This window comes from Cloeon dipterum, chromosome 3 (genome assembly GCF_949628265.1).
Source record: "Cloeon dipterum chromosome 3, ieCloDipt1.1, whole genome shotgun sequence".
NCBI lineage: Eukaryota > Metazoa > Arthropoda > Insecta > Ephemeroptera > Baetidae > Cloeon > Cloeon dipterum.
Genome location: NC_088788.1, coordinates 35,170,490 through 35,183,714, shown reverse-complemented (window position 1 = coordinate 35,183,714; position 13,225 = coordinate 35,170,490). Strand labels below are relative to the sequence as shown.

General features: G+C 42.3%; 2 protein-coding genes across 2 annotated transcripts; one reads left to right on the top strand and one right to left on the bottom strand.

Annotated features, from left to right (window-relative positions):
- Positions 1 to 796: 796 nt before the first annotated feature.
- Positions 797 to 9,350, top strand: spz4 (Spaetzle domain-containing protein 4). The gene is made up of 6 exons (XM_065484097.1): positions 797 to 1,119; positions 5,289 to 5,446; positions 6,040 to 6,175; positions 6,886 to 7,457; positions 7,817 to 7,939; positions 8,502 to 9,350. The coding sequence occupies exons 1-6, from the start codon at positions 1,081 to 1,083 to the stop codon at positions 8,980 to 8,982; spliced, it is 1,509 nt and encodes a 502-aa protein (XP_065340169.1). The 5' UTR covers positions 797 to 1,080; the 3' UTR covers positions 8,983 to 9,350.
- Positions 9,335 to 13,131, bottom strand: LOC135939625 (sodium/bile acid cotransporter 5-like). The gene is made up of 7 exons (XM_065484099.1): positions 13,102 to 13,131; positions 11,301 to 11,563; positions 10,662 to 11,007; positions 10,440 to 10,614; positions 10,129 to 10,388; positions 9,612 to 9,798; positions 9,335 to 9,556 (listed from the first exon to the last, which is right to left on the bottom strand). Exons 2-7 carry the CDS (start codon positions 11,546 to 11,548, stop codon positions 9,399 to 9,401), a joined length of 1,374 nt encoding a protein of 457 aa, XP_065340171.1. The 5' UTR covers positions 11,549 to 11,563; positions 13,102 to 13,131; the 3' UTR covers positions 9,335 to 9,398.
- Positions 13,132 to 13,225: the final 94 nt, after the last annotated feature.

Genomic DNA, 13,225 nt, shown 5'->3' with positions numbered 1-13,225 from the left:
ATTGGTTCGAGTTTAAAAATTGCTGCGTTTCTACACCATTTTTTTTCATTTTGTCATTCATTTCAAGTCATAGTATTCAAGTTACTTTATTTTCTACCATATTATGTCTGTCATCTTGTCTCGCATGGAAGAAAGAGTTCAAACCAAAAAATAGCAGTTTAAAGCATGACATTTATGGCCCTCGGGGGTTTGTTCAGTCCAAGTGGACTTCACTTCAAGTAAAGAAGCTGTCGCGCAATGTTGAATTTAATTGAGTGTGTTAGTTTGTAGTAAAAAACGCGCGTGGAGTGAGGATCGAGTGAGAGAGATGGACAGAAGGAAAGAAAGAAAGAAAGAAAGAAAGAAGAGAGCAGTGAGTTTGACACACATTGAACGGCGGGCGGGCGGGCGACCAGGGGTTCTGACTGGAGCGAGAGGCTAACGGTACCGTCAGAGCCGTCTCGAGTGCAGGCCACGTCCGTTCACCACACGTTTCTGATGCAAAAAATCACTGTCGTGAATGAGACAACTTGACCAATTTAAAGCAACAAGAATTTTGACTGAATAAATGATTCCATCAATTGGGATTATATAAGATTTTTTTTTTAAAAATCCCTTTTGGAGCTAAGAGTCGATAATAGCTATTCCGATCCTGTCAGATCTCGATTTTAGCAATTTTCGCCCGAAAGGCCTGCTGACTGGACCACAAGTTGGGCGCAGTGAAAGGAGGACTGGTCCCATTTCGGAGGATGAATGAAAACAAAAATAAGGCCTGGCGGCGTCGGCCAGTCTGTCTGCGTGTGCCGAGAGCAGCTGACTGCCGCTGAGTGCCACCACCTCCTCCGGTCTATCTGCTGCTCGAGAGCCGCCCCAAAGTGTCCTAGATTGCGCCGGCGACGCTGCTGCGGCAGGGCCACCTTTTCTCTCTCTCTTTCTCGTCGCGACTCAGTTCTCAGTTTACGAGCGGCGGCCGAGCCGAGTGAACACCGATGATCACTTGACTGCCGACGCAAACACACACACTCACACGTGTAGTTCGTTTTCGTGCTCTGCGTGCCCGTTTGCGGATACCGGCCGACAGGGCAACGCCAGGGACCCACGATGCCCCCCACACCGACGGCCGCTCTCACCGTCCTCCTGGTGAGTTTCCGGGTTTTTTATCTGCTTTTCTGGAGCAAGACGGGAGTACTATTGCATGTGACAGATTTCGGGATAATTTTTAGCTCAGTCAGTCGGTCAGTTGAGATGCTGCGGAGGCAAAACAGCGTTGTGACTTCTCTTATGTAGAGTATGTTAACGCCTCCGAGCTTTTTTTAAATCCCCCAGAATTTAAAAAACAAAATCTCTACTGATTTTCTTCCATATCACTTAATTCACCTCAACAAACGATAACTTTTCTTTTCATCACCTTAACCAATGAAAGAGATCAATAAATTTAAACCTCTGACAGGCAAGCAGCTCCCTTTTGACCTTTGTACCTCACTTCAATGCCTATTGGATCCTGCCGCTTTCTAGACGAATCATAGACGTACCTGTTAAACACCTTTCGAAACGACTGCTTATCAGGAAGCGAGACAAAAAAAAGTACTAAAAATAGAGATGATGCGCGAGAACGAGTCGCGCCAGCTGGATAGCAATAAAGCGTCGGCACTAGATCACTAGGTCAGTTATCGGAGCAGCACGACACACCGCGCGCACGGCCTTCTCACCTCTCACAAAAGGCAGTCTGTCAAATTACGAACTGTCACGCAACAGCAAATTTCCTTTTATTGATTTTTATGAGGAGCCAGATAAGTCGGATGTTGATGAACATCTGAAAATTGTCGGGATAGTCAATAAAAATATCTAGTTTTTCTGCAATTTGGAAATTCATTAGGCTGGTGACGAAATTGATTTTGCCCTGAACCAAGCACTTAAGCTATTTTCTGCGAGTATAGAAATGAAGACACCGTTAAGCAGCAGCGACTTGAACTATAACTCGTTGTAAATCAGTAGCTGCGAGCGGAGGAGCGAGAATTTGATGAGAGCTAGCCCACCTCCGCGCGATCAGTCAATCAACCGCAGTCTCCTACATGGTTTTAAGCAATGAGACTCTTTATAAATTATTTCCGTCCCTGCAGACGTGTGAAAGATGGTAATCAGCGCTAATTTATTTTCATCCCGTCACTAGGAAAACATTTTAAATTGAAAGACAAGATTTCATTTATGTTAAAATAGTTCACATTGCTCTGAAAAACCAAATTTCTAGTTTCTACCAATGACAAAAGACTAATTGTAAATTTATTTTCATTGATTTTTAAATTAAATCTATCAGAAAGGAACATTTTGTCTATCTCAAAAATTAAAACCGAGTTTGTCATGATTTGTTTTTCTTTTTCATATAATATTAGGCTGCAGAATTTATCAGTTAAACAAGAACAACAAAATAATAAACCACAGTAGAAAAATGAAATTAAAAGTTTGTTTGTTTATATTTTAAACATTTGCTGAAAAGTTTAAAGTGTATATAATTTATTGAACAATAAATAAGCTGTTTACAAAACTTATATAAACAGTTTGCTTCTTTTTATCTAATTTAATTTAATAGCATTACACGCTGATTAGCCAAATTGCATAGTTCCGCGAGTGGCGCCGAGAGAAGGCTTTGAATGATATTGGCGTGCATACTGTATTAGTCGTGAATACGCAGTACGTACGGCGCGGATGATGTGTGTGTATTCCACGGCGCACAACCGTTAACCCATACTCGCGGGCCGACTCACCACTCTCAGACGCACGATTAAGAGCAAAGTTTGCATCTGTGTTGGTGCTGCTGCGGGGAGCACCGCGATATCATTATAACACTGCCGCCGTAGCATGTGAATTAAATAATAATGACCGGCCTATAAAAGAGGAAGCAGCATAATGGTGATGATATGCCAGGGGGACTTTTCCTCTCTCGCTGCACTTACCTATATTCCGACTGACACACACACGTGTCTTTCAAAAATTTCGGCTGGCCCACGGTGATAAGAAGTTAATCTTGTTTGCTTTACGTGCTCTTAAAAATTTATTGATTTTGTTAGTGTTGGTTCATAGTTCGTTTCTTATAAATTTACTTGCGGAAAATATTAATATTTCTAGTGAAAGAGTGTTCAGTCGCTGTGGAAACTTTCTTGCCCATGTTCGTCAGCATTTGCATTGATGACTAACTCATTTCTCGTGTGATGAGGTCAGCAAGAGTGAAATGTTCCCCGTGGAAAGTTTCATGAATTATCATAAAATTGTCCAATCAACCGAGTCACCGTGATTAAAATTTTAGGAACAAAAACTAACAGAAGCTTTCCCCAGCCTATTTTGTTCAAGTTTTGCCCACTCTCGTCGTTTCCGTAATGCATTAATCTGAAAATCTCCGCGGCTCAAGTGCCTGACTGAGCAGGCTTCTCGCCGACGCAAATATGCAAATCTAACTGTTCAATCCACGTCCAGCAATTACTTTTCTGCCGCGATACACATGAATTGCATAATTAGACAAAATGAGTTGAAACGCCAACATTAATTGTCGTTCCATGTACTATATTTGATTATTAGAAACATTGCGATTTTCGTTCCAATCATGACCAAGCAGAATTTGGCGTCTTGATTGATGAAAAGGCTCCAACAATTAAAAACGAACTGCATGTTGATTCTGATTGACCCTGATTCAACACTCCATCTCAATTTCATCTTTGTGTTGCCTTTTTCGCAATAAAACTTAAAAGAATATTCTAAATACCATTTTCAAGAAATATTATTTTGTTGTTTAAAGGACTAAAATTCTCGATAATTCTTTTCCGTGGAAATTTCTTCACGAATTTAATGTGTTTTGAAAAACAATCTACATTGATATTGAGTAAACTCACTCTTTTTTCCGAGGAAAAACCGGCATGACCGTGTTTATATATCTGCTTGATTGATTTCCCAACGAACGAAGGGAACAATTTGAAGGTGTTTAATGCATCTGTCTCTTAGGGACGTGCTGTAATAAGGTCGCTCTCGGCCTTTTCAATTACGCGATGCATTATTCCACGCGCGTATTGAGCGCTCGACGTGCGGGCAATCGCAATTCGTCGGCTCTTTCTTCCTCTCCGATCTCTTTCCGTTTGCTTTTTTGGACGCCGAGAAGAGAAGAAATTAATGAGATGAGATGCAGGGTCAAAATTGGGTCGAGGGGCGGACGACTGGCCAGCCGGCCGGCCGACAATCCAGCTTACAACTTTCCCTGATTGCACCGAAACGAGGACGAAGGAGAGAAAAAAATATACGGTTCCTCTCATTCATTAGCGAAAATTTACTCGGGACAAACAAACGCCGCGCGTTCACGGCACCTTTCAGTGTCATGCACTGCACAGTCATAAGTGTTTCTAAATGAAAATGACTGAACGCCATGATGCGGCATCATTAGTTTTCAAGATTTATTATTAAAAAATGTGAAACTTCATGAGTATTATTTTTAGCAGAAAATTATTTTCATGTGAGTCATTTAAGTAGCCCTGGAATATTATTTTTTATGTTTCTATCGATTCCTGAGGCACAGCATCAGCCAAAACCACCAAAACCTTATCTTAATTGCGCTGGCTGTCGCTGTGTTGCTGCAGTCTCGATATTTAGACGGTTTAGCCAGGTTCCCACCAAAAACCTCCAAAACAACGGTTTTACACACCTAATTTAACCCTTAGGAATCGATTTGTGCTGTCAAAAAATAAATTGCAGCATTACTTTAAAATAAACATGGTGTTTTATTCCGACCGTGAAGAGTCCCTTTTCCTTCAGATCTCCGAGTTGACAGCTATCCAAGTGCATGTACAACAGTTTGAGCTTGAATATCTTGCCAACGACGGTGTGATTGGCACAGTTGACTTTACCTTACACGTGGAAATAAAAACCAAATTCATAACCACTATTCACGACACGAGCACTTTTGGTGTGGAGATGACACTTTTGAAGAAAGTGTCGCAGAATGCAGGTCAAAGGGAGAAATTAAAATGCGAGCTGTGTGTCGGTTAATGGTTTTCGCACGAGTCGACAGTGAGGAAACGCGAAGTTAAACAACTCGTTCTGCGTTCATTAATCGACTCATTGCCTCTGGAAAGTCATAAAGTAATTATGTGCAGTTCACATTTTACCTGAAATCACAAAGATCAATCGGTCGAGACCTAAAAAAATTATTTCCCCACAAACCACTGAAAGAAAGTAAAACAGTTCTCACGGTGCTGGAATAAAAAACCTATCCATCAGATCTGTGCTCCACTTTTCGTCCTGAATACGACATCTTCTGATTTTGCTTGCAGGCGCTGTTGTGCGGGTTGTCGGCGGCGGCCTTCGACGAATTTTCATCAGCTTGCCTGCGGCCAGGCAGCGGCCGAGCGTCCAAAGCTTGGAAGGACCCTCCCTGTGACTTCACCGACGAGCAACAATGGTGTACTGTCCCTGGAAGTTCCTATCCTTGGTGAGATAATAATCATAATTTTAATCCATGAGTTAACCTATGCCCTAAAAAGTAATGCTTTCTTGCACCAGCTTCAAAATGATTTTATTGCGGATCAGTTGAGCAAGTAGTTTTGAATTAATTTTAAGACTTTCCATGGCCTTCTTCCTGCATTGAAATTTGAATTATCGCCAATCGGTCATAATGAGACTCGGCCCATTGCGAGATCAGTGCCCTGCGTTGAACTAAATCAGAACAGCTGCCCCCTGTAAGAGAGATGCACTTTCTAAACGTGAGCGCGGACGATGCGAGAGCGGACGTTAAATTAATAATTCATCGTGAGCGGGTCAGACGCGCATATAAGTACAGTACGTGCCGCACCAGGGATGGGTTGGTTGCTTGGGCGGGAATCGGACCACTGGGCCACGCGGGCAGCCAACGAGATAGAAACTCTCTCGCCTCCTCGCTAATTGGCCTCGCGCACTAAAAGTGAATTGGCTGCTGGGGACAATCGCTCGTTTTCGGCCGCGTTTCGTGATGAGTGGGAATGAGGCAGTGATAAAAAAACTCCTTAACTCTCGGAATTTGTTTGATAATTGTGCCTCGGTTTTCAGGATCGCACTACGAAGTTTCGTGCGAGAGAATCAAGGACTGATGCGACGCATGTACGGCGAGATGAGACAGATTTCAGTGCTCCGCGCCGAGTTTGAGTCCAACGACTTGTACCCAGGCGATGGTACCGACTTTCAGGTGGGTTTAAATAAAAAAATTAGCAAGAAAAATGGTTTATCGTAGTAAAAAATAAAGCTTGAACTTCATCCTCACTTTGATTAAGAATTTTAACGACCTCTACAATTTAAAGACCGTCTTTGACGACGTTTCTGAGCACACCAATCGATTCTTGAGGGTCGAATTAGGTAAAGTGGATAATTTTTCCGACCAACAAGTGCAGCGCGACGTGCGTAGCACAAGTAAAACTTTTTCCCCGCTAAAACAATATGAATGCGAGAGCTGCGCATGCGTGAGAGCTGGCTGAATCTGACAAAGAAGTCATTCGCACAGGCGGTCTCTCAGCAAGTGCTCAAATCAGCTCTGACGCATGCTCAGTTCTCGCATTCATATTGTTTTGGCGGGAAAAAAGTTTTACTTGCGCTAAGCACGTCGCGCTGCACTATTCTCGGCAAAAAAATATCCATTTAACCGAATTCGACCCTCAAGAATCGATTAATGCGCTCAGAAACTTCATCCAAGACGGTCTTTAAGGAGTGCAAATTTGAATCAATGTTAAAAATGGAAAATCTAACAATCATTTTGAAGCAAGATATTGTTTTGGAGATAAATCTACTGAGGCCTGCAGGTCCGAATTTACCATTTTTCGACTTTGTAGCTGTCTATTCATTGCTAATTTCCTATTTGGCAATTAGAAATTTAACTAAATTAATTTTTTCCTCCGCTTGCAGGTTGTTAGGGACGGCGTAATGAAGCGTTACCGGCCAGTGGCCGAGGCAGCTGCTTCGACGCCTCGCTCAACGAAGCCAGAAGTGCCAAACAAAGAATCATTGACCCGCAAGACGGTGAAACCTCCGCGGCCAACGAGCACGTCGACCCAAGCGACGACCACTGCGACCAAAAAGACATCGACGTCGACGACAACCTCAACCACGACGACGACCACGACGACAACGACGACGGCGCGCACGACGACCACAGCGGGCACGGTGCCTTCGACGACGAGAAACGCGACCTTGACGTCGGCGGCCTTCGAGGCTGTGGAGGAGACGACCGAGGGCAGCACCACTTTGGCGCCGGACACGACCAGCGTGTCCGAGGAGCCGGTGATGGAAGCCTCGGAGGCGGAGCCGCTGCAGGCCGAGGACCAGCAGGCCGAAGAGTCCGAGGTCGCCGAGGAGGAGGCCGAGGGCGAGGATGACGAGGAGTACGAGGAGGAGGAAGAAGGGGACGCTGACGAGGACGAGTCAGATGGCGATCAGAGCCTCAACAAGGGGCCGCAGCAAATCCTCGTCCGAGGAGTGTGAGTAAAAAATAACTTTATGCTCTTGCTTAAATATCATAATGTTTGTAATTACTGAAAATAGATGCTTATAACAAAATTAAAAACGAAAAATCAGCTACAATTTTTTTTATCTAATTTCTTAACTGGCATTTCTGGCCGTTGCATAGATATTGAGTTTGTTAAATAACTAATTATTGAATCCCTGACTAATATAAAAAAATAATTAATAAATTGATGACGAGATGCTCCATTACAAACAGTTTTTTGTTGAGAAAAAATCTTGTCTAGAGATAAAGATCCATTTAATTACTAAATAAATATTAATATAAGCAGTCTCAGTTTTTCATCAACACTAATTTAATTTTTCCCATCTGCAGAAACGCATGCCCCGTGAAAGAGGAGGTCGTCGCCCCCTTCTGGGCCAACAACACGAGGGGTGAGCTGCTTGCCCTGCTGAACCTGTACCCTTTTGAGCAGTACGTCCACTGGGAGAAGTGCACGTAAGTTTGCAAAAGCCACTAATAGCTTTATTCTCGAATGGAAAAGCTTTTTTAAAATCTCTTTATTTCCCCGAAATATTCAAATAATTTAAGACTTTGCGAAACAATTTGATTAATTTTAGATGCTTTTTTAAAATTAATAAATGTCTTTTTAAAAATCTCCTACGCTTTTTTATCTGTGCGTTTACAGATGTTTAGAAAAAGTTTATTCAATGATTTTTGATTAATTATTGAGATCAATTTGCATTTTATATGAAAATGATTGAAATCGGCAATATTACCAAAAATTTCAATTTTCAACTTTTTCAACATTGTCATCGCCAAATCTCTGGTTCTAACAGTCAAAATTAGCAAAACTGCACACCGTTTGACTCGTCTCAACCTCCCCTATGTAGCCGATGGGTTTTGGGGGTGCTGATTAGGCCAGAAAATCGGAAAATCGTTTTTATTTTTCACATTTACCCACAAAAATATTTGTTTCTATTACAATGCCAACAGATCCTTTTTAAAATTAATTTTTTTTTAAATAATTTACATGCTAATTTCAAATTTTGTCCTTCAGAGATCTGAACCAGCAGATGTTCTGCCGCGACGGGTGCCGGTGCGAGCAGCAGTACCGGCTGCACCGTCTGCTGGCTTACGATCCGCGCAACGAGTGTCGCGGCATCTTCTCCGACTGGTTCAAGTTCCCGTCGTGCTGCGTGTGCAAGTGCTACGACATCCCGCCCGAGTTCCGGCTGACGTCACGGAGCCCGCGGCGCAAGAGCCGCCCCGTGGACAAGGGCAAGAAGAAGGCGACGGGCCTGGAGCCGAAGCTGCGCACCGTCGTGCACGTGCAGCAGCTGGACCGCAGGCTGGAAGGTGGCGGCGAGCTGCGCGAGGACCTCAAGGCCGTCGTGCACAGGTCCCGCGAGCCGCGTCTGCAGCCGGCCGAGTCGGCCACCCTGGGCACCGTGGACACGGCCACGCCGCACTTCTACTACCAACCGCCGCCGGTCGGCCTCGCCTCACTCAGCCGACGCCCGCGCGACGCCGACGACTGATACGCAAAGTGGGAAAAGTGACTGCAGACTTAGCCACTGGAGTTATTTTTTTTTTTTATTCTAACATTCGATGGATTTTGATGAACGTGTCTGAGACTTGTTATTAGAGCGAGAGAATGCTGGGAATTTGTGACAGTGATCTGATTCATATACTAGTCGTACACAAGCTGCTGAGGATGACAGTGTGTTCGTGAAGTTGATAGGAATTAAAGTAAAATGCCATACTTCTTTGATTAATTTAAATAGTACGTTGATTGTAAATATCACCTCCAAAAACTGCGTCTTAATTCTAAGGTTCCAACTTTACTACTGTCGTTGTATATAGAGTTGATATTAGCTGTCAGAATATACATATTTTCAATAATTAACATGGCGCTCTTTTATTTACACATGAACTTTCATAGAATATTCACAATTTATGTTGAGATTTGCCTTTTTAGTGGAATCTCTACATATTCATCGGGCCTGATTCCTTTTTCGGCGTCTTTTCGCCCTCTGCACTCGCGTATTTTGATAAAAATGAGTAGAATACTAAGTGGAATTTGCGTCATGAGGAACACAGCCACGGGACAAACTGCAAAAAATGTGTCAATCATTTGATAAAAGCAATAAAACGTTATGGCTCTTACTGGCAGCAATGTCCGATTCCGGTGTTTCAAGAGCGAATTTGAGCAGCAAAACGGCGATGGCTGTGTTCTGTATGCCAGTTTCGATGGAAATAGCAATCGTGTCTCTGGTGTCCAGGCCAAACAACTTTGACACTATGGCGCCGAAAAGATAGCCAAGGAGCGGATCAAGAATCGCAGCTACTCCTAGCTGATAAGCACAATTAATTTGAATTATTGACTGCAATTAGCAGTTGATCGAGTTATTTGTTTGAATAATTATCTAAAAAAAAACAGTTAAATTTCAGATTAAGCAGAATTTCTCGAAAATTTAAACGGTTTGTCAGTTCCCTTCTATAGCCAATGGTGTGCGAATTTTGAGGAAAAATTCCATAAGTTGTGAAATAAATCATGATTTTACAGAAGGGAGCATTGAAACTTTGGAGCCGATTTTCTAAGAAATTTAAGCAGCAACACAGGAAATTTTACCTCTATTTCCAAAGTAGAAGTCTTAAAGATAAAAATTATATTTTCGAATTACCTGCCAAGTGAGGAATTTGAAGAGGTACAAGTTAGTGAAGGTGCCAAAGATGATGATGGGAAGCATAATAACGGCAAACGGTTTAAGGATTTTCCCCAGGAAATTGGAAACCTTAGGCAGGAAAATTTGGAACAAAACGCCAATGACCAAGGGCACGAACAGAGTGATGGCGATCACTGCGATCTTCACGTACGGCACTCCAATGTTTGCTTCCTCGAAAATAACGCCTCCAAGCGAGAAAACCCAAATGGGAATGGTAACTAAAAATAGAATAAATTCAATTGATTCAATTCTGGTGCCTGCTTTTTTACCGAAGCTAACGAAAGTGCTGACTGCCGTCATGGTGACCGACAGGTCGAGATTTCCCTCGAGAACCAGCGTCCAGATATTGCTGGCCGCGCCGCCGGGCGAGCTGCCGATGAAAAAGAGGCCGAGCTGAAGGGCTGGCTGGTCGGGAAACAAGAGTCTGGCGAGACCGAAACTCATCTGTCGTCAGATTTGGAAAAATCAGCTGAAAGGCTATTTCAATTTACCAAGGGCATGAAGATGAACTGCGAGACCAGTCCGATCGTGATGCCAATCGGCCTTTTCAGCGTTTTCTTCACCACGGGCAGGTTGAGGGCGCACCCGAAATTGATGTACATGAAAAACATGAGCACGGTGATGGTACCCAGTATGTAATTATCCATGCCGCTGTCCTCCCTGATGACCGACACAAACACGCTCGACTCCTTATCCGGCTTGGCTGCGCTCGACTCATTGCGCGACGAGCAATCCAGCAGGTAAAGTCTCGTGTAGCCCAGAAAATTGCCGGTTACCTCAAAGCTAGACCTGAACTTGGAGTGATGCTCACCGCCAGAAGGTTCAAATATTAACGGCCTGTTGAGGATGAAAGAAATGAAATTGTATAATGTAGTGGATAAAAAAGGGACCTAATAAAATAAAAAAAATCATTTGAAAGGGGTAATCTATAAACAATCGTTTCTTAATTTAAAAAAAATAATTGATTCCTAATTTTCAGCAAATCATTTTATCAAAACAATAAAGAAACAATACTTTTGTTTGTTTAAGATGCACAGAAAAATTACATGCGGCATCAGAGTTTATACAAATTTCAGTTCAGCTTGACGACGAACAAAAGGGGTTGTTAATAGAAATAGATTTTAGTTTACTCGGATGTGACGATCGCCACTTCACTGTCGGTAGAGGCGACGCAGATGGAGAGCCCGGTGAACGATTCGTTCGACCAAACAACGACAGTCTCATTCAGCGAGATCACGAGTTGGCGGACGCTGTCGGGCTCAAACTCTATCTGCTCAATGAAAGTGACAGTGGATGCTGGTGTTCCTGCGATTCCTGAGACCACTATCAAGAGCAATGTGAGGGTTGATGCAGTCATTTTGGTCATATTGGGCTGCATTTTGTGAGCTAAAATCTGACAAATAATGTTTCAAAATTAAATTCTCCGAGCCAAAAAAATAAATTGTTTTGTATTAGTTTGCGCCTGTTGAAAATGCTCACACAAGCTTAGAGATACCTATTTTATAAACAACATAAACTATCGGCGTTTCAACTTTATACATGTTTTTCAGATATATTTATGTTACCCCTGCATTTATAAATAACAAAAATCATAATTTTTATTTTTAAAAATTTATTTATTGCCTTTCTTGTTTTTGTTTTCTTGTTTTTAATTAGAGGTCCCAGTCGCGAGATTTAAGGCGGTGGCTGGCGGGGCCGGCTTAGCCGAATTTTTTATGCGGCGGCTGGCCATTTTCACCGGTGGCTGGCGCAGCTGGCAAATTTTTAAACGTCAAGTTTGATAGACCAATATTAGTGCTTAACGGCCCGATGGACGCAAAAATACATTTTTGCTCCTGCACTCTTTTAATTTCTTACCCTTTTTCGCCGGCGGCTGGCGGCTGCCCACGTGACACAAAATGAGCTGAGACCTCTACATGTGATTTAAATTAATTCTTATTCTGGCTATCAAACGACAGTGACGTCCAAATACAACTCATCCACATGTGCGAATGTGTTTAACGTATTGCCAGTGTCTCTGCGCCCGAGCTCAAAGAGTTTGTTGCTGCTTAATTTGCGTTCATTTGTGTACGTGCATTGATTCTACAGTGCTGACGAGTAATTTGATTTTGTTAAAGAGTTGTAATATTATTGTTTGTTACATTTTGTGTTAATATTTGTGATTTGATAATAATAATAATTTATAACTTTATTGTCTCTTGGCGAGGTCATACATCAGATATGGTTACATTTCTAAATATATGCCCCTCAAATTGCACAAACAAAAAGTGCACACAAAAATCATAAATGTTCTGCAAATGCCAAGAATTCACTTGAATCATAACATTTCTTTAGGTACAGAAATTCTTTTAAAGCTGACACAAATTGCTCTCAATTGTCAATTTGTGTACATGCCAAAGGTTAAAAAAACATATTATTATTATTTGGATAGTAATCATTTTGATCAAATTGTGATATTAGTGCACCTTTTGGTTCAAAATCAAATAATCTCACATTGAATATTGTGCAAATTATAGATTAAATCGTACCTTTGCCTTTTGAGCTACTTTATCTTTTGAAAGCTTTTAACCGGCGCCTATGTTCAAACATTATGTTAATTGCACATCTCAGCGTCGAGGTAAAACCAACGATAACTGAAGTGTATATTGATGGGACACGCGTGTCTAGAGAAGGCACTTCTCCTAGTAATTACGTGCGAATTAAACGCAGTTAATTTATTGGCTTGATTGTTTTTGCAGTACACAGTTTTCAAACATGACTTGTTGTCATCTGTGCTTTGAGGTCAGAGGCAATGCAAACAAATACCGTTTCAACACTAATGGAACAAAAATGCGCGTAATCTCTAAAGTGCAAAACAAAAATACGTTATACCGCAGTTATCGCTGTAATAGGTAGTAAGTTGTGTCAAGAGGCAAAACAAAATGCACTTACTCTATTGTAGTAAAGCTGCACGAAAAACAAAGCTTGGGCGCCGACAGGACCAATCTGGCTGGCGAGTCGATCAGTCCATGCCTGTGGTCCTCTATCGCATTGATTTGCGTAATCAGCGCCTTGT